At 38.6% G+C, this 21,202-nt stretch overlaps 1 protein-coding gene across 15 annotated transcripts in view; it reads left to right on the top strand.

The window, feature by feature from the left end:
• PPFIBP2 (PPFIA binding protein 2) overlaps window positions 1–21,202 on the top strand; it is a 159,898-nt gene that overhangs the window by 12,118 nt on the left and 126,578 nt on the right. For 8 of the 15 annotated variants that reach the window (XM_070762494.1, XM_070762528.1, XM_070762537.1 and 5 more), the window contains exon 2: window positions 19,624–19,721. In XM_070762494.1, the coding sequence (XP_070618595.1) occupies window positions 19,658–19,721 (64 nt within the window). In that variant the 5' untranslated portion in view covers window positions 19,624–19,657. Of the gene's footprint in view, window positions 1–6,184; window positions 6,301–18,892; window positions 19,024–19,623; window positions 19,722–21,202 lie in introns of those variants that run through there. The other 7 variants (XM_070762502.1, XM_070762588.1, XM_070762553.1 and 4 more) reach the window with 4 other exon arrangements.

A 21,202-nucleotide genomic window follows, 5' to 3' on the forward strand; every position in this document is an offset into this window, starting at 1 on the left:
TATAGCGTCATTTTGAGGGTAGAAGTTGAAACAATTTATGTCTAGGACATGATGGGTCTGTAGATACATTCACAACCCTTTTTGACTCATTGAGGACAGATCCTCAATGGAAGGCAGGTTGCTAGCAATTGTTTTTTTTGGAAGTTCTAATTATCCATTGAAGTACTGATAACAGTTTTGGAGTATTTGCGGGAGAGATGGATTGATTTGAAAAAGGAGTATTAAATGGGTCAAGACTCTTTCTTTTAGAAAGAGAATATTTTATTTGTCACAAATAAACATGCTTGAGATAGGATAAATACCAAATCTGAATTCTATACCAGGCACCCTGTGGGCAGTAACATATGTTCAGCCTGCTTAAGTTCAGCCAACCAAGTGCTAAACTCAAGGAGTAGAAGTTAAGTAATCAATAGCACTTATATACCAGTTGATAATGCTTTATAGCCCTCTCTAAGTGGTTTGCAAATGTCAGCACATTGCCCCAAACAATCTGGATCCTCATTTTACCGACCTCAGAAAGAGGCTGAGTCAACCTTGAGCTGATCAGAATCAAACTCCTGACCATGGGCAGAGTTAGCCAGCAACACTGCATTCTAACTGCACCACCAGGGCTCCTTCCATTTTAACAGTTCCTATGGTTCTCCCCAGAAGCTGGATCCCTATTCCAGAGAAGCAGGTTTTCCCAGCCTTTAATAAATGCTGTCATCCTGTTGACTATTTCAAATGCAACCTGATGACCCGTTGAATCTTCTGATTAATAACTGTAAATCCTGATGAATATCCCAGCTGCAACCTGGTGATAAATGTTTAACCAATCTATGCATTTTTTTTAAAATCCCAAAGGAATGACTGGAAGAGGAAGCTCCTTGAGTCAAAAAGGCTGGGAGTGGACAAAGTCAATTGATTCACGGTTGCCTATCCCTAAGTATCTTAATTCTCCTTCTCCACCTCTTAGACCAGCATTGTCTGGTCCTCTGTGTTGGGAAGCTTCTTAGTTCATTCCCTCTGCTGCCACTTTAGGAAAGAAAAAGGGTCCCTGTGAGGTTGGGGATCACATTTTCTGTGGTTTTCCATACTTCCTCTCCATAGTAATGCCACGATAGACATAACTCATTTTCCAGATTCGTGTTTGAGTGCTTTATATTGTGATAAACTTGTATAACTACGAAAGACTTTACACAGCAGTATGAGCGGTGCTAAACGAAAAATAAATCAAAGTGGTGGAAAAAGGCTGACTGTCCCCATTTAAAAAAAAATCACTAATATTTAAACTTGTTATTGGTTATAGTTACACTTGTACATATGTTTACACGCAGGCACAATTCTTGAAACTTTGAAATAATTTATAGTTTTGTTTCTTTGAAAAGTCCTCATGGAAAGTTACATTACATATAGGTAGACCCCAAGGTCCTGGGTTCAATCTCTTGAAACCTCAAAAAGAACCGGAAAAGCTGGATTTTCTTAATTCTGCAGAGATTTTGCTAATCACTGTAAACAGTACTAAAGTTAATGGAATAAAGACTTGCCGGTAATTCAGTTTATGCTGATATTAGAATTCTCTTGGGAGGTTTCTAGCTTTTTAACTGCACAAATCCTTCAGTAACGAAGCTTTGTCTTAAATTAACTTGGTGATACTTTTTAGAGAATTTCATATATATAATGTAAGCAGCTTCATTGTAAGTGTTGATTCTACGTTGCTTCTGAAAGTATTTTTACTGTGTTTGTGATCATTGATCACAGAATAATCTTCAAACATTGCACAAAGCAAAGGTTTATTTCCAGTGACTCTTGTCATTTCATGTGAATTGTTCTACGAATACAAAATATTCCTTGCTCTTTAATTACTTCAGAAAAAAAATTGTATTAACAAGGATTTGATTCCCCTCCCCAAACCATTGATGGCTTAGGAGTGCCGAGAAGACTTGTGTCCTGTATTGTCCTTCAGCAGTGTCCTGCTTTCTTCATATCTGAGATGTGATAGCATCCTAACTGTAAAAAACTTCCTTCAAAGATATTCATATATGGTCTGTATTATCAATTGCTTATTTTAAAACTACTTTTAGGTAAAAAATCTCCTTTGTTCCTTTGTTTATTGATTTTATGAGATTTAGAATATTTCAAAATCATTACATGGGTAGTTTTTCTGCTAAATGTTGGAGCATCTTCCTGAAGTTTAAAGGATGAAATGTCAGCCTCAAAATCTTGAAATGCACCATCAAAACTTAAATTGTTATGTTGTGTCAGATGAGGAGAGCACATCTTTCTACAGAAGCACAATTGAGAGTGTTTTAACAAACTACATCACTGTTTGGTTTGGTGGCCGCAGTGCCTCAGGTAGAAAGTCCATACAGAGAGTGGTAAGGACAGCTGAGAAGATTATAGGAAGCTTGCTTCCTTTCACTTAAGATACTGCTCATAAGTGCTATGTGCTTAGAATCTAAAGCATTGATAGAGACATCCCCACCACCACCACCCACCCACACATACACTTTATAGTCTGTTTCTTTCACTCCCCTCTGGGAGGAGGTTTCAAAGTATTTCTAGCAGAACTACCTGACTCTAACAGCTTTATTCCCTGTGCAACCTGGCGAGATTGGCTTTTCCTGCCTTGTACAATGATATATCCGAACTAGACTGTGTTGTTTCTCTATGTCATATACGTGGGTATATGCATAATTTTGTATTTATTTATTTTGTCATGGTTATGTAGTACAGTGTTTCCCAACCTTGGCAACTTGGAGATATCTGAACTTCAACTCCCAGAATTCCCCAGCCAGCATTCGCTGGCTGGGGAATTCTGGGATTTGAAGTCCAAATGTCTTCAAGTTGCCAAGGTTGGGAAACACTGATGTAGTATATATTGGAGGTGGTGACCCTTTGAGAGCTGTCTGCAACAAAATTTCATTTTCATGTATGCCAATTAGTGTACATTCAAAGAGACAATAAAGTTATTCTATGTCTAAGTCTGAAAATTAACTATGCTAGTACAGATAATTCTTTGAATAGCTTGTAGCGGCAAAGAGGTTAGGCATCTGAAACACGCTGCTGATAAATTGTGCTATATATAAACAAAAGTATTCCAGTATTTCTTGTATTATGTCATATGATCTGACAGACTATTTACATTGCCTCCACCATATCATTCAGATACTTTTTTTGTGCAGTCTTCCTGCATTTCTTTTGTATCTGTCCTTGAGTCCTAGAAGAAGCCTTATGAACCTTAACTCTGAATTATTTGAGTGGAATTCCTTTTCCAGTAATCTCCTGATTGTTGGTGTAAACCTTTTAAGCTCATTGTTAGTGCTGTGGGCATTATTGTGAAATAGTGAGAAAAAGCATTTACAGTTGTGTTCTTTGTAAGGATGGTTACCAGTGTCTTTCCTTTTGGTTGCATTGAATTAAAAAACAAGTCTTAGGAAAATGCAGTTTGGAAAAGATGGGGTATCACCTGCTGCATAATTCTTGTTTCGCCTGTTCCTTTCCCTGCAAGCCTTCTGAACATCTCTCCACCCACTTCACCCAAACTTCTCCCTTCAGAACCTTCTTGTTCTAAAAAGTTCTTCAACTGAAACTGTTGGGTAGGGATATTAGATTTGGGGTGCAAAAATCTGGACAGGCTTTTGTGGGCAAGATCAGATAGTTCTTTGTTAGGAGAGCTTGCTTTGGAACAAGGACCTGTAATATTTTTGCCCCACTATTTTAATAATAAACAAAAGATTACTAGTAACAAACTTTAAGCCATTGTTTCTCTATACACTCTTTCCTCACATAATTTCTTGCCCGCCTTTAAAGTTTAAGACTATGGTATTGAGACTATGGTATTGAGTAGGGCTGTCTACTGTGACATGCTGAACTCTATAAAAATATTGCAAGAAGTTTCTCTTTAAGCTTTTTTTCCTGTGATAGATCCATTAGGTCAGGTATTTATTTATGTATTTATTTTATTTATTTTGTCCAATACACAATGAGGGTTTTAGTGGGTATTATTATTTATTTATTTATTTATTTATTCATTCATTCATTCATTCATTCATTCATTCATTCATTCATTCATTCATTCATTCATTCATTCATTGGATTTGTATGCCGCCCCTCTCCGGTATATATCTATATACACATAGTAAAATACATGATGAAGGTTATAGAGGATATACTCATAGTGAAATATATCTAAGAAAGAGAGAAGAAGAGATATAGGAATGGAAGAAAGGTATAGGAGATGTAGGAGAGCAATAGGACAGGGGACGGAAGGCAGTCTAGTGCACTTGTACTCACCCCTTACTGACCTCTTAGGAATCTGGATAGGTCAACCGTAGATAATCTAAGGGTAAAGTGTTGGGGATTTGGGGATGGCACTATGGAGTCCGGTAATGAGTTCCATGCTTCGACAACTCGGTTACTGAAGTCGTATTTTTTACAGTCAAGTTTGGAGCAGTTAATATTAAGTAGTCCTCAACTAATGACAAGAAATGGTACCAGAATTTCCATTGATGAACAATGCAGTTGTTAAGTGACTCATGTCCAATTATACGTTTTTGCCATGGTTGTTAAGTGAAACACTGCAATTGTTAAGCGAATCACAGTGTGATGAAGCGACTGTGGCTCCATCGATTGACTTTTCTTGTCAGAAGCCATCTGGGAAACTTGCAAATGGCAATAACATGATGCCCAGCATGCTACAACCATCATGCCGATTGCCAAGCAACCAAATTTTTATCATGTTGCTGAGGGGATGCTGCAGTGGTCATAAGTGCAAGGACCAGTTGTAGGTTATTTTTTTCAGCACCATTACAAGTTCAAATGGTCATTAAACAAATACTGTAGTCGTAAGTTGAATACCTGTATTAATTTGGTATTGCCTGAGGGAAAAACAGGAGAGGGGCAATACACTTCTTCAGAGCAGATTCTTCACTTCTGATGCAGCAGATTCTTCAGTTGTGATGCTTCAACAACTAGGTGCTAGTTTTACTAACAACTTTTACAAGTGTTATAGCAATTAGTTGCGGAACCACCAAGTTCTCTGATCTTGTTGTAAACAAGCAATATGATGGTGCAGAGAGAGGATGTAGATTTGCTAGGATCATCAATACATCAAGACCTTTTCCATCAGTTGATGACATATGCATTTTTTAAATATCAGCCATACCGTAGGTAATCTATTTCCATACATATTACTGTGCTTTCATAAATCCTCTTGGATTGGAGCAGAATATAAATTGCAGCGAATAAATGAATCAATCAGTTAATCAGAGAAGGTGAGAACCATCTTAAGTAGGAAATAAAAATGTATGTATGTGTAAATGTTTTCCAAAGGAAAATGATCTAGGGCAGTGATGGCAAACCTATGGCACGCATGCCACAAATGGCACGCAGAGCTATATTGGTGGGCATGCAAACTTAGGTCTTACGCACATGCGCACGCTGGGCAGCTAATTTTCAGGCCTTCTGGGCCCATGAACAGCCTGTTTTCAGCCTCTGGAGGGGGTGGGAAAGGCTCATTTTTTGCTCTTCCCAAGCTCCAGAGCCTTTCTAAGAGCCTGGGGAGGGTGAAAACAGCCTTCCCCAACCCCTCTGAAGGCTGGAAATGTTCCATTTGCGGACTTCCGGTTGAACCGGAAGTTCTGTTCTTTTACTCTCTCAGTGCTTCAGAGCCTTTCTAGGAGCCTGAGGAGGGCAAAAATGGCCTTCCCCACCTCACCACAGGCCCTCCAAAGAAATGGCCCATTTTCCAACTTGAAATTACAATTGGGGGGATCATGCATGTGTGTGTGGGGGGGGAAGGCACATGATATGGGTATGGGCACGCACGCATCACATGGGCCCAGAAGGCCTGAAAATTAGCTGCCCAGCGTGTGCGGGTGTGCCAGACCTAAGTGTCCCCCATGCCCCCTTTGACATGCAAACCAAAAAAGATTCACCACTGATCTAAGGGAACTGGCAATATTTTCCAGAAAGGCTGCCTGCCTTTGAAAAACTAAATACCACAGTCTTCCTTTCACTTGATACTCGAATCTGTATTCACCTGTTGGAAGAATGGAGCCCCAAGAACTGTTTGCTACCCATTTTGACAGGTGCATTTGTTGGAAGCTGTTGAGTAATAGCATAATAATCTATCACAGTTTTTTTGTGGGCTGGGCTTCGAATTGTTGTGAGCATTTTAATTATGGGCTGGGCATGTGATGTTAGGGTGTTGGTTGTGAATGAAAACTGTATTTGCACTTAAGGCAGTGGTTATTAGCAATGAGACTTCTCAGAAGGAACAGTGAAACTGATTTTTTGTTTCCTTGAGGACCAGCAAAGGTAAGTGGCTTTATGGTTTGACTTTTCTTTTCACTGTTCAGGAACAGAAATGATGGGTTTTTGTTTCTTGAACTTTTATTCTTTCAATTCGTCTTCTTGGAGATTGCCTCTTCCTTACTTCTTTTTGGCTATTATGCCCTTCATTTCTCTTTTAAAATCCTTTTCCAAGTTATTTATTTCATTGCAGGGGGGGGGGGAGCTTGTATGTGAATTAAGACATTATTTTGATAAAGACAAGGCTTTTAAACGATGAAATCCCTGTAAGTTCTCGACTCTGCCATGAGTTCATTAGGTAATCTTAGACAAGCTACCCTTCCCTGACAGTTCTCCTCAACTCCATAGCCTGTAAGATGAAGATCATAATTCAACTATCTTATGCAGCCGGTTTGGAGTTGTTGCATAGATTTTGCAATCTGAAAGCAACTGTGGAATCCTCAGTATTGTTTTCCATGATAATCTAAATGGACAGTTGTTATATAACTAAGGAGAAGTCAAAGTTCTTTGAAATTGTGAATTTATTTTTCAAGGATCTGACCCACGTCAATAGAGAGGCGTGCATTATAAAGTTTTTTCAAGCTCAAACGAGGTTTGATTTACTAAACCTCTGTGAATGCATGCATCTACAAAAGATGTTTCCAAGAAACTAAATGATGTATATTTCCAGTAATAGACATAATATTTGCTAAGCTTGAGCTGCACAGAAAAGAGTCAGGAATGCAGTGCTGGTTTCGAAATATCTGCTCCAGCTAAGGAACTAGAAGGGAGTGCCTGGGAAGACCGATTTGCCTGAAGCTGTGACAACAGGTACGACTAGAAAAAGATGCTGAGCCAGTAATATGATCCAGTTGGTCCAAACAAAATGAAAATTATTATTCTTTCTTTTTAAGACTTTTCAGGGGTTTTAGTTATATTACCCTCTAGACTCTTATACTTTTGATTATGAAGAAATATGTGAAGTTTGCACAAACCTTATTGTTTAGATTTCAAAAAGCAGAAGATACAACAAATAGGATTTTCTTTGTAGATTAGTGGATTATAAGCAATTGCTATAATGACTGAGTGCAAAGCTTCTTCTGGAATGATTCTGTAGCAGTACTGTATAGGAATCACCCAACAATTGATACAATCTTCAATATATAAATAATTCTTTAAGAAATCCCTGCCATGAAGAACAATAAAAGTGACCCTACTTGAGATATTCTGCCTTTTAATTCATGTGGATTTTTCAGCATTATAATGGATTAATAATATTGCATAGCCTGATGCGGTCACAATCAGCGATGCAGTTACTTCATCAATAATAAGTCTGTAAAGAGTTTTTCTGTTGCACCTGTGCCTTTTTCTTATAAGCCCCTTGAAAACACTGCTGGAAGTGTTAAAAAAATCATCTCTGTGTACTCCATAGCCAAAGGAATTTGCTTAAAGCCACAGCAAATTAAATGTTGTTTGTAAAAGCCACACAGGAGCTTATTTCTACAAAGTCCCTTTCTCTTTCTAAAAGAGTAGCACTAGTATGATGTCACAAATGAGAATATAAGGGAAAAAAGTTCAGAGCTGGAGGCTCTCTTCTTTAACTCAGCTGCACAATGGTAAACACAACCCACATTTTATTTGGATTGAATATTTCTAGACAATTGATGCCCAGACATCAGTTACTTCAGTTACTTTAGATTACTCTCCTATTACTTTAGATTATTCCACGGTCTGCATTGGTTGCCGATCAATTTCCGGTCACAATTCAAAGTGTTGGCCATCACCTATAAAGCCCTTCATGGCACCGGACCAGGGTATCTACGAGACCGCCTTCTGCTGCATGAATCCCAGCGACCGGTTAGGTCCCACAGAGTGGGCCTTCTCCGGGTCCCATCAACAAAACAATGTCATTTGGCGGGGCCCAGGGGAAGAGCCTTCTCTGTGGCGGCCCCGACCCTCTGGAACCAACTCCCCCCGGAGATTAGAATTGCCCCCACCCTCCTCGCCTTTCGCAAGTTCCTAAAAACCCACCTCTGCCGTCAGGCATGGGGGAATTAAGATATTCTTTCCCCCTAAGCCTTTACAATTTATGCATGGTATGATTGTTTGTATGTATGTTTGGTTTTAGAATTAATTGTTTTTTAGCTGTTTTGTATTGGATTTACATGCTGTTTTTATTCTGTTGTTAGCCGCCCCGAGTCTGCGGAGAGGGGCGGCATACAAATCCAATTAATAATAATAATAATAATAATAATAATAATAATAATAATAATAATAATAATAATACTATTACTCATCATACAATAGTATTACATACTATTTTATGATGAGGAGTATAGGACTAAATACAGTTGAATAATTTTGATTGTCTGGTTTTTTAGTTAGAACTCTAAATTTGGAAATCTAATATACTATCTTGGCACTCATTAGGATACTTGCCTATTTTACTGACCCATTTAGTTAAGTGTTGCTATCATTTTATAATACTGCTTTCTTGAATTTTTCAGCATATGTGTTGTCTCTCTAGGCAGTATGACGCTACCACATAATCTTTAATAGAGAAAACAGTGTTTTAATAGGATGCAGCAGGAAAACCCTTTGCAAAATCAGCTTTCCTACAGTGGAACCATATCTGCATTAAATTAACATGCTTACTCCCCATGCCTGCCTATATAAATAGATTTTATTTCCTTATTATTCTCTAAGGAATGCAAAATTGTGACATGTTTGTTATCACATCAAGCTTGTTATAGCAATAATTTATTTTTTGCTACTGGTGTGCTTTTGAGGTTGTTGGGGGAAAAAGCCCTGCTTGTTTGTTTTGAATCCAAGTTATTGGAAAACACCGGCTGTCTTGCACATTCTCCTACCACCTATAGGCAGTCCTCAATTTACAATGACAATTGGGATGAGAATTTCTATTGCTAAGCGATGGGATATTAAAGTGTGGCCACATCACGTAGCAATGGCAGCCGTATAATCTGGGTTGTCATCATTAACCAAATTCAAGGGTCGGTAGGTGAGGTTGTCTCTTGCCTTGGGGAGCTGACGAGATATTGAAAGCAGCTTGCAGCTTGCAAATAGGTTAGCAGGCAGCTAAGTGGCTGCTACTGGGTGAGGAAATGGTTGAGAGAGGCATGAAGCTGGTGGAGTTGGCTGAAATGTCAAAAGTGACTATTTTGATTTTTAAAAAGAATATAAGTACTGTACTTTTGTTTCCACATGGAGACTGCTTCTGAACTTTGTGATTGAAGTGGAAATAATGAAACTTCGATTTCCGTGCCAATGTACCCATTGACTTTCTGGGGAAGCCAGCAGGGAAGATTACAAATGGTGATCACACTGAATGAATGTCATAAGTCAAGGATTACCTGTATTAGAGAAAGACATTATTACTTTCTGAATGAGTAGGACAGAACTCTCCCGATGATGGAACCTGGGTATTGAAACTCTTCTAATGAAAACCTGTGCTAGCTTTTCTCTTTCTCCTCTGTCTTAAAAGATTGTCAGTCAGTCATGGTTCTTTTGTGTACTTTTGTGGTTTGTTTATCAGAGGTTTTAATCTAGCAAGTTTTAATATTTTGTAACCACCTACATAGCAGATTTTGGTCCTATCTCAGCTTCCTTTAAATTATTATTATTATTTGTTGGATTTGTATGCCGCCTCTCCATAGACTCGGGGCGGCTAACAACAATGATAAAAACAGCATGTAACAATCCAATACTAAAACAACTAAAAACTCGTATTATAAAACCAAACATACACACAAACATACCATGCATAAATTGTAAAGGCCTAGGGGGAAGGAATATCTCAGTTCCCCCATGCCTGGCGGCAGAGGTGGGTTTTAAGGAGCTTACGAAAGGCGAGGAGAGTGGAGGGAATTCTAATCTCTGGGGGGAGCTGGTTCCAGAGGGCTGGGGCCGCCACAGAGAAGGCTCTTCCCCTGGGTCCTGCCAAATGACATTGTTTAGTTGACGTGACCCTAAGGAGGCCAACTCTGTGGGACCTCACCAGTCGCTGGGATTCGTGCGGCAGAAGGCGGTCTCGGAGATAATCTGGCCTCGCACTTGCCACCACAAACATACATTCATGACCCTCTCATACTCCCCCAACCCCACAGCACATGCCCATGTGACCCCCATGTTCCCCCACCCCTGTGCATGCATGTGAGACACACACACCCTCATACACCTGCCATGCATGCATGTTTTAAGATGAGCTTTAAAACTCATCTTTGCATGGAAGAGTCCCAAAAGCCAACTGGCCATTGGGAGTTATATGTGCAGGCATGTTGGAGCTGAGCTGAGGCGACGGCTTGCGTACCCGCAGAAAGGACTCTGCGAGCCACCTGTGGCACGCATGCCATAGGTTCTCCATCACAGCCCTATACTGTCTAAGCAGATTTTCAAGGTGTGAAGGGAAAAGGGCAAAAGTCTACTAATCTCCTGCTGGTAGAGAATGACTCAGAGAATTCATGAGTCTGCGGGGAGGAGCGGCATACAAATCTAAATAATAAATAAATAATAATAAATAAATCCATAGGATCAAAGAGTGGTATTGTTTATTTCTTGAATTTATACGACCACCTATCTCAGTTGCACGACTCTGGGTGCCTTAAAAACTTTTAAATAACTACAAAAAGAGCAACATAGGAATCTTAAAGCATATAAAGGCATATAAGAACTGAATAACAAAGCCTGCGATGATCATTCAACATAACCTCTGTATAGGCTCTTATTACACATTTGGGTCCCCAAGCTCAGCAGCACAGTGATATATTCATGCATTACAAAAGACCACTAAGATTGGAAACAATCTGATCTCCAAGCAAGGTGACATGACAAGTGGATTGACAGGGTTGGGTTGGTTTCTAACTTGCCTTACTGCCGGTTTGCTTCCTCCTGCGCCACATGGCCACGTCTCCATGCACATGTGCTTTGCGCATGCATATGCAGTGCCCAAAAAGTTTTTAAAAGCCAAAAATAAAAATAATAAAGCCAAAAATAAGATGATGCATGTGCAACTTCGGGAAAAAATACAAAAAAATACAAAAAAAGAGAGATGGTGGCGCCAATGGACCAGCACTGACCGAACCAGTACTGTGATGTCATCATAATGTCACCAGCAGTTTGCTACTGGTTCAGGCAAACTGGTCCGAAGCAGGAGGAACCCACCACTGAAGTAGGGTGACATTATATCAGTATTCCAATATTTGAGAGGTTGCCACAAAGAAAAGAGGATCCACTTATTTTCCAAACCACTAGAAAACAAGGCAAGAAACAATGGATGAAAACCAATCAAGGAGAGAAGCAACCTGGAATTAAGGCGAAGCTTCCTAATGGTGAGGACTATTAATCAATGGAACAGCTTACCTTCAGCAGTTGTGAGTGCTTCATCACTGGAGGTTTTAAAGAAGAGACTGGACAGCCACTTGTCTGAAATGGCATAGGGTTTCCTGCTTGAGCAGGAGGTTGGACTAGGAGACCTCCGAGGTCCCTTTCAACTCTATTCTCATTGATTGATTGATTGATTGATTGCTGTCCCTTCCACACATGATTCACACAGGAAATAACCGTTTTTGTATAGACCTTGCATGAATTGAAACTTCAGTCCATATACAAAATAAAACAAGTCCACTACTTCTGGATACAAATTGAAACTTGGTGACGGCTCCAAACAGTGGTTAGAAAGGGGTGAGGGAAACTGTCAGAATGGAAAAAAGCCAATACTGATGGGGAGAGGTTCTTGGAAATGGTGAAATTGCAGTGCTAGCTGAGTGGAGTGCATAATCCTCAAATTCTATCCTGCACAATTGACATTATTGTAGCCAGATGCTAGTGGCAGAAGGGGAGGGGAGGGGAGGGGAGGGCACGTGTTTAGCACATGGCGGGTCAACATAGGAGAAAGGAAGAGTGCAAAGATATATGCCAATCTTGCTCTGCTCATCCCATAAAATCACTCCACAATATTTTCATAGTCTGTTTTGGTTGAAACCTGAAGCAACCAAATTATTTGGAGGTTGTTTATTTTTTTCCTGCCAAACTGTGGCTGATGTGATGGTTTGGAAGAATGTTCTGCTCTATATTTTCTACTCCATGCACCGCTTTAAATATTTCTAATCCTAATTATTGTAATCAGATCAAAATAGGGGTATATTGTTACAAATTCTTGGCAAATACTGTAATTTATTCAAGTATAGCAAAATCCTTTTTGTTTTCTGTGGTAGTCCAAATGAACTGTAGTCATTAGACTCTGGTAACATGGGGGTCCCCCCCCCCAAAAAAAATAATAATACAGGCAGATAAATTGGGAAAATGACCTACTTTACCAAGAACACTTTTTTTGATTTGTAACACTGCTTAACAGGAAATGAAAAGTTCTCTGTGAAAGGAGTTCCCAGCAATATGGATTACTCTCTTTGAATCATGATCAAACAGACCTGAACAAAAATACTTGCTTAGCTCTCCAACTCTAAAAATATTTGTTTTTATTAGCAGTCAGTTTATAAGCTACAATGGTATATCCATATATGAAGTTATTTTTGCACTGTGCCTGGCACCAAATATGTTATGCTGAGCCTTTTTGTGTTCGTTAAAACATATACATCAAAATGACAGAAGTTAAAACCTCCTTTCATAAGACAAACAGGTTACCTGTAAGGATTTTTAGTAGGACTATATCTTAGGCATGGCTGAGTTTTAAGGTGCAGTTAAAACAAAACAATTTATGACAGGCTGACATGAGCAGGAATGGATGGCTATAAATTTCTTTACCCCAATTCAAAACTCTCTTGAAACTCCAGTCTTCATTTGTTTTTCCCAGATATTGGAGCATTACAGACAGCAGTGCATTAGCAACTGGACCGAAATAAAGCTACTTGCTTCAAATACTGTTCTGTGGTAGAGAGAGGGACTGAAATCACTAATCAGCAGGTCTGCCTTAATTCAGATATCTTTGTGATTGGAGCATTGACAGTCAATAAGAGTTACTTTTGCTGTCATGTTATTACCAGAATCAAGGCACTTTGGAAGGAGCTAATCAAACTCGGAAAACAAACCTTTAACTGAAGCATCCACTCCACCTCAACATTTCCTGGTCTCTCAAATAGTAGAGTAGTAGTTATCTGTTTTGATTATTGTAGTTTAATGGACTACCTTGGGAGCTGTTTTCTTTACTTTTCTTGTTAACCTCCAAAAATCATCTATAAAGCATTCATGCAGGGACAATAAGACTGTTTATTTCTTTTCCTATGTATAAAGTGCTTCTTAAAAATTTGCTGCAGATATTACTTGAAAAAGAATCTCTATTGGTGCAGGTTTTATCACATTAGGTGTTAAACATAGAAACATAGAAACATAGAAGACTGACGGCAGAAAAAGACCCCATGGTCCATCTAGTCTGCCCTTTTACTATTTCCTGTATTTTATCTTACAATGGATATATGTTTATCCCAGGCATGTTTAAATTCGGTTACTGTGGATTTACCAACCACGTCTGCTGGAAGTTTGTTCCAAGGATCTACTACTCTTTCAGTAAAATAATACTTTCTCATGTTGCCTTTGATCTTTCCCCCAACTAACTTCAGATTGTGTCCCCTTGTTCTTGTGTTCACTTTCCTGTTAAAACACTGGAGTTATTAGCATGCACATGCACATACACACAAACACACACATCTGCAGCTACATACTGTACATATAAGGTACCTGACTCAAATATTGGAATTATCCCTTCATAATGGACTAAATATTTTATAAACTTTGTCTCATTGTGATAAGAAATACAGCTACTTAATTTTTTCCCATACAAAATCAATGCTGTTCATTTTCTTAAAAACCAAAACAACAGTTATTCTCCTAAACTGGAATTGATAGGATAGTACTCTAGGACTGTTCCAGGACAGCTATTTTTAAAAGCTAGAATTCAGCCTTCTGAGTCGATTATAGAGCCTTATTATTTTATTGTTGTTCTGGCAATACCCCATTCTTAGTTAAACTTCTTGCATTGCCGTAAAAATAATCCTGTTCAATATTGTTTCAGATATGTGACAATACCCATTATGAACAAGAGTAACAATTGCTATTATTTCTTAGGCTCATTTAGTTTTCTCTAAACACCCCCCCCCCAAAAAAAAACCCCCAACCCCTAAAGAGATGCCTAAACAATTGGGTTTGAGAATCCTGATACTTTTTTTAATCTGTTCAGAGTAAGTATGATGAAATTAGAGTTTTTTTGTATTTCCAGACAATATTTGGATGGAAATCAAAATTCCAGCATATCCAGGAGGGAAAAAAGAAAAGAAGTAGGAAAGAAATGTTTATGCTCAGGAAACAACATTCCAGAGTTATATCAGTAATTACAATAGTGGTTTCTAAATATTTGATTCACCAGGTCTAGTGGTTAAGGTGCTGGCCTAGAAACCAGGAGGCTGAGTTCTGTCATAGGCATGAATGACCAGCTGCTAGGTGAGGCCAGTCACTTTCTTTCATCCCAACTCGCCCCACAGGGTGGTTGTTGTGGAGAAAATAAAAGGATGTCAGAGCGTTAAGGTATGTATGCTGCCTTTAGTTATTTATAAAAATAATAAAGATGGATCTAAATAAATAAATGAAACTGTACACAGAAACTGTACATTATCAATAGGTACAGCTAGCTAGCTTTTTTGTTTTTTTACTTTTGAGATATAGGCATGCTCTGGAAGCTGTAGGAGTTTCCCCACGTACAAATGGCCAGCAAAGAAGATATTTTGGATAATTTCTGTGTAGGATTTTTATGTACACTGCTCAAAAAAATAAAGGGAACACTTAAACAACATAATATCACTCCAAGTAAATCAAACTTCTGTAAAATCAAACTGTCTACTTAGGAAGCTACACTGATTGACAATCAATTTCACATGCTGTTGTGCATGTATGTAGATTGTTCTGAGTTTGGATTTTCCCCATGTAATGTTTTGAGTGTCTTTGTTCAAAATATTACACAGGAAAAACCTGAATTAAGAACTATATATACATACATACATACATACATACATACATACATACATACATACATACATGGATTATTTTATATTAATGTTTTAATTGACTTTTAATATTTAATATTAATATTAAAATTTAATATTAGATTTCTAATGTACTGTACTACTGTTATGTTGTGAGCCGCCCCAAGTCTTCGGAGAGGGGGGGGCATACAAATCTAATTAATAATAATAATAATAATAATAATACATACATACATACATACATACATACATACATACAATTAATTTTATTTGTCAAACATGTTTGAGATAACAGATATAAGTTTAAACATGGACATGGACACAGGAAATGAGTACAAATAAATGGGCAGGGACAGTAGGCACGCTGGTGTGCTTATGCACACCCCCTTATGATAGTGCCGACTAGTTTGATCCTGTTTGTGTTCTGCACCTGTGGAATAAAACGTTTGGCATAAAATAGCCTTATGCAAATAAGTGCCTGCTTCTTGTGTGAGGGATGAGTTATACAAGATAGAAAGCCTTAAGGCTTACTCCAACTAAGTTTGATCTGTGATTTGATTACAACAGCTTGAGTGCTTTATGTAGTGCAGCGGGTAAGAGTATAAAATGTTTTCTGTTTCTAGTTTCTATCACCATTAACACTCTAGGTGGCCTTTATGTAAGATTCAGTTTTGCCCTATAAAACAATAATATCCTCTAAGTGGTTTACTGGATTATTGAAATGATTGTTCCTACTACTCAACATTCCTTGTGTAATATTGTACCCTGGTTAATACATGCTGTTTAGGGATAGTACAGTATTCTGAATTCATAACGTAATATAAATGCTTATAAACAGAAGTGCACATAACATAAATATAATAGGTGTGTGTGTGTGTGTGTGTGTGTGTGTATAGCCAGGGAGAACATCTCAAATAATTTAATAATTTAATTTAGCATATATATGCACCTATTGATATGCAGGGAATTATTTTCCCATTAAAGGGGGGAAAATAAAATAGTCTGCCAAATTCTTTCAGAGAAGGAATGTTTTGCTAATCTTATTTCCTGACATGAACTTTAAATCTGCTTGTGAATGGCAAACTGGAAGCTAGAGGTCATGCCTAGAAATGTCTAATGCTTCTGCCAAAGTTGCGTTGGAGGCTGTGCCACCTGAGGAGCTCTGTAAATCTGGGATTGAACAAGGTTAGCAATGGCAAAAAACATTAAATAAATTCCAGTTAACTACTTCCAGGTCACATTCTGCAATCTAAAATAAGTACCGGTAACCTGTTAAAAATTGGGCTTTAGAAAGTTATGAGCAACTTTTAGGACATTTCTATATTTAAAAAAGAAATTAATAAATACTCATTGGGTTTTATAATCTGTGTTATAAAATAATTCAGTTTGCATTGAATCTTTCTTTTTTAAACTTTAATTCCATACCATACTTTATTTATATCTTGCTTTTCATTCAAGAATTAAAGGTAGAAAACATGATGCTATCTTCCTTTTCCTGCATAGCAACAGCAAGATGTAGGGGGAAAGTAATGGAGTGGGGAGATGAGCAAGAGCAACCAAACCAATAACCCTTAATGACCTACTAGGTCAGTGATGCTGAACCTTTTTTTACTTGGGTGCCGAAAGAGTGTGGGTGTGCGTTATCGTACATGCGTGAGTGCCCACACCCATAATTCAATGCCTGGGGAGGGTGAAAACAGCTTCCCCTGCCCCCTGAAGGCTCTCTGGAGACCGGAAATGGCCTGTTTCCCAACTTCTAGTGGGCCCAGTAGGCTCATGTTTCGCCCTCCCCAGGCTCCAAAAGCTTCCCTGGAGCTGGGAGAGGGTAAAAACGCCTTCACTCATCCTCCTGGAGGCTCTCTGGAAGCCAAAAACACTCTCCCAGAGCCAAAAATCAGGTGGCTGGCACACACATGCATGTTGGAGCTGAGCTAGGGCAATGGCTCACGTGCCAGCAGATATGGCTCTGCATGCCACCTGTGGCACCGTGCCATAGGTTCGCCATCACTGTTTTAGGTTGTAGGTGGACTACTACAGTTGTGTTGGGAGTGCCGAAGCGTTTCCAGATTGAAAGGATTGAACAGTGACATCACCATTCTTCAAGGCATGCCCACTAGGGCGCTCCTTTCATGTCTTCATTAAGTTGTCCACCATAGTGGTACCCACTTATCTAGTCGCAGTTGCCAGCTTGTAAACTTCTGGGTTGACAGGAGCTAGAACGTGTGATGTTCTGCAGCAACACAGGGTGTTGAATGCGAGCCTGCCAGTCATCATTTGAGCCACCTTGATCCCTGACTTCAACTTATATTCCCCCACTCCTCATTGATCACCTTAATGACTTAACTCAAACATATAACATATTGTTTTCAAACAAATTATTCTCAAGACAATTTACAACTAACGCATTGTAGTAGTATAAACTCGACAGTAGCTGATTAAACATTAGATGGAACTACCCTCCAGATCACAGGGAAGCTCTGCAGTTGCCTATTAGCTTTCTTCTGGGTCCATTACGTATTTGGGCAGACCATCTTAATAAGCAAAATTATGTCCTGGATGTACTTACCCCCACCCCCAATTCTGCCTTTATCTCATCCCCATTCCATGAGAGAGGTAGCCTTAAGATATCCTTGATTAAAGTTCTATTTTCCCCCTTACACTGACACAATTCAAGATAGCTGGTTGGACAGCTATCATTCTTATCCATCAATTTACAAGAAAGTCTGGTGGCTAGAAAGGTCTGCCATCTAGTTGGCTTCTCCAGTGGGTTCTCCAGTATGACCAGTTTTCAGACAACCATTTAAGGTAAAATGATTGCCCCTGCCACCCTCTTTAGTCCTCTATATGCATTCTACATGTTCACTTCATCCACTGCTTTTATAAATCACAACGATGAATTATGATCTGATTATTGACTTTTACACATGTATTTATCATTAAAATTAAATGGTTTCTGTTGATGGAAAATTAAGATTGTGATAACTACATTGTTATTATTTAACTTGCTTTATAACTTCTCATCTGGACTACTAGAATGTTCTCTACACAGGGTTGTTCTTGAAGAGCATTCAGAAGCTTCAACTAGTACAGAAAGGTGTCAGATATTCAATAGATGTAACACCACTGCTTTATGAGTTGCATTGGTTCTTAATGTATTTTCAAATACAATTTTAGGTATTAGTTATCACTATTAAAACCTTTCGTGGCCATCTTTTCCAGTAGTGGGATTCAATTTTTTTTACTAATGGTTCTGTGGGCATGGCTTGGTGGGCATGGTGTGGCTTGTTGGGCGTAGGAGGAGAAGGATACTGGAAATCTCCATTCTCACTCCACTCCAGGAGGATACTGCAAAATCTCCATTCCCTCTCAATCAGCTGGAACTTGGGAGGCAGAGAATAGATGGGGATGGGGCCAGCCCAAGATGGTATTTACTGGTTCCCTGAACTCAAAATTTCTGCTACTGGTTCTCTGAACTGCTCAAAAGTTTCACTATCAGTTCTCCAGAACTGGTCAGAACCTGCTAAAACCCACCTCTGATCTTCTCCTAGTTGTCTCTGTCCATCCAATTTGATCATGTTGGCTGCTGGTAACTAGAAGTGCTTTCTCTCCCATAGATAGAGAAATATCCCTCTGGAATATCGTTCCTTCAGATATCAGGATTACCCCAACCCAATTAGCCTTTTACAAGACCGTGAAGACTTGGTTTGTTAGAATATTCATGACTGGAAGAGCCAGTGGTAATAAGGTCAGTAGGCACAGCAACTCATTAGCTAACCTTATTTGGCTGTGCATCACTTCTGGACAGACTCAGAAGTGATTACTCCTATTGGGTCCACCAGTAGGAGTAATCACTTCTGAGTCTGTGCAGAGAATGAAAACTGAATACTTAAACTTAAGTCTGGCCGTAGCCCCAGGTCCACAGTCTGCACTTTCCTCTCTATACTCTTCCACCATGAACTCTGCTGAAATGAAACTAACTGTTCTCTATTGTCGGTAACTGCTTGAAGAAGAATTCTGCTAATGGAATTGTAAATTCATCTGTTACTATATTTAAGAAGTTAATGAAGCCAGCTGAATCTGTCATCTGTGTGACAGATGTTTTCGTTTTTGCATTTTGCAACAAACTTTAATATCATTGTGTGGCTCAGCCCCAAGTGCGTTAAGGGTCCTCGTTGTAGTTATCCATAGTACCATTTTTACTTGGTGCTATACATATTTATTTTGTATTGTTTAATTCTTTTTATATCTTATGATCTATGCCGCTCTGAGTCACCTATTGAGATGGGCAGCTATAGAAATCAAATCAAACAAATAAGTAAGCACTACCTTTATTCCCTCCCTTTAGACCAAGAAAACAAGATTCAAGCAAGCCACAAAAGATGACTTCTGATGCTAGTCACATGCTTGAAGCTGCTCTAGAACAAATGGATGATATCATTGCAGGTATTGTGAGAGTTTATTTTTAAAAAAACACACCCTACTAACACTATATCTGCCATTAAATCTCTTTTGTAACTATGATAATGAAAGATGAACTATCCAGGTGAATTTTCATCTCTATTTGACTGTTCAAGCTTTCTCAAGTTATTGACCACAATAATTCTTTCTCCTGAGTATTTTAAAATGGGTTAAGGTCAATTTCCTGGAAAGCAGAATGTACTTTGTTTTGTAAAAAGTCTAGTGTGGCAATCAAGATTGAGTTTATAGGGATAAAATGGTTAAGGAGAATATAAAATTTCACACACACACACACACACACACACACACACACACACACAAAGGGACAGGCAGGACATTGTTAGTGATGTGGTGATTAAACATTAGAATAATAATCTTCAGTAATTATAACTAAGGATGTTAATTATTTTAGCATAAAAATGCCAAGAAAGCATGTTATCTTTATATGGTATTGAAATACATGTTGTAAGAAAAAAAGCCTCCAAGTGTTAAGGCTTCGGCTTCAGGCACAGAAAAAAGTAGTTTATAAAGTATTATTTTCAAAGTCATAACAAACTTCTCTTTCTCTATACACCCTTTTTAAATCTCGTGGATACCTAGGACTTTCTGTTATTTTCAAGTGCAGGAACTGAAAATTGCTCAATTAAGTTAGTCCCTCCATAGTCATAAAGAACCCCCAAAGCAACCAATTGCATCTTCTAGATCTTAGTGTGTATAACAAAGCTGATAAAGTTGAATCTTGAAGCTTCCTATAAATACCAGAGCTGTCTGTGCTGCAGAAGTACCGGTAATTTAAAAGTGCTTCTTAATGCAACATCTGTCATTAAAGAAGGCTGCAAGCTTTTGTGTGAGACTGAAAAAAAAGATGCCTCTGTTTCAAGTTTGTCTAAAATGATAATTGCCTAAAGTGGTGACATCTTTTCTTTTCCTTCATGGAGAAAACTGGAAATATTTGGGGTGCTATTCACAGGAATTTCCAGTTTTTTTAAGGCTGTCAAAACTTAGTTTAAAAAAATTCTGAAATCCCTGACCAAAAAGCAAAGCTTGACTGATGGAAAGTTGACAGCACGCAAGTGAACATTTTCCTGCTTTAGTCTCTTGCAGAACCCCATAAAATTCTCACAGAAGCTATTTCAAATAACAAGTAACAGAGAGGAACTTCTTTCCAATCTGTTTGTAAGCCTGCACGATCCTTTAGTGCAATTGAGCCTGACTGAGTCTGTATTTTTTTTGTGCTAACTCAAAATGGCTGTTATAGGAGGTTTAGCCATAAAATGACTACTACTATCATTCACAAGGTAGTAATTTATCAAAAAGTGAAACAGCTAGCTTTTTGACAGCCCCACTTTAGAATATTTTTTATCATTCCAGTTTCAATCTGTAAAGAAACAGATTATAGTTAGGATGCCCTAAGCTATAGCAAGAGCTAGTTTGGTGTAGTGGTTAGGGCAACTGAAGGCAAACAG

The sequence above is a fragment of the Erythrolamprus reginae genome, chromosome 1 (genome assembly GCF_031021105.1).
Source record: "Erythrolamprus reginae isolate rEryReg1 chromosome 1, rEryReg1.hap1, whole genome shotgun sequence".
NCBI classification, from domain to species: domain Eukaryota; kingdom Metazoa; phylum Chordata; class Lepidosauria; order Squamata; family Dipsadidae; genus Erythrolamprus; species Erythrolamprus reginae.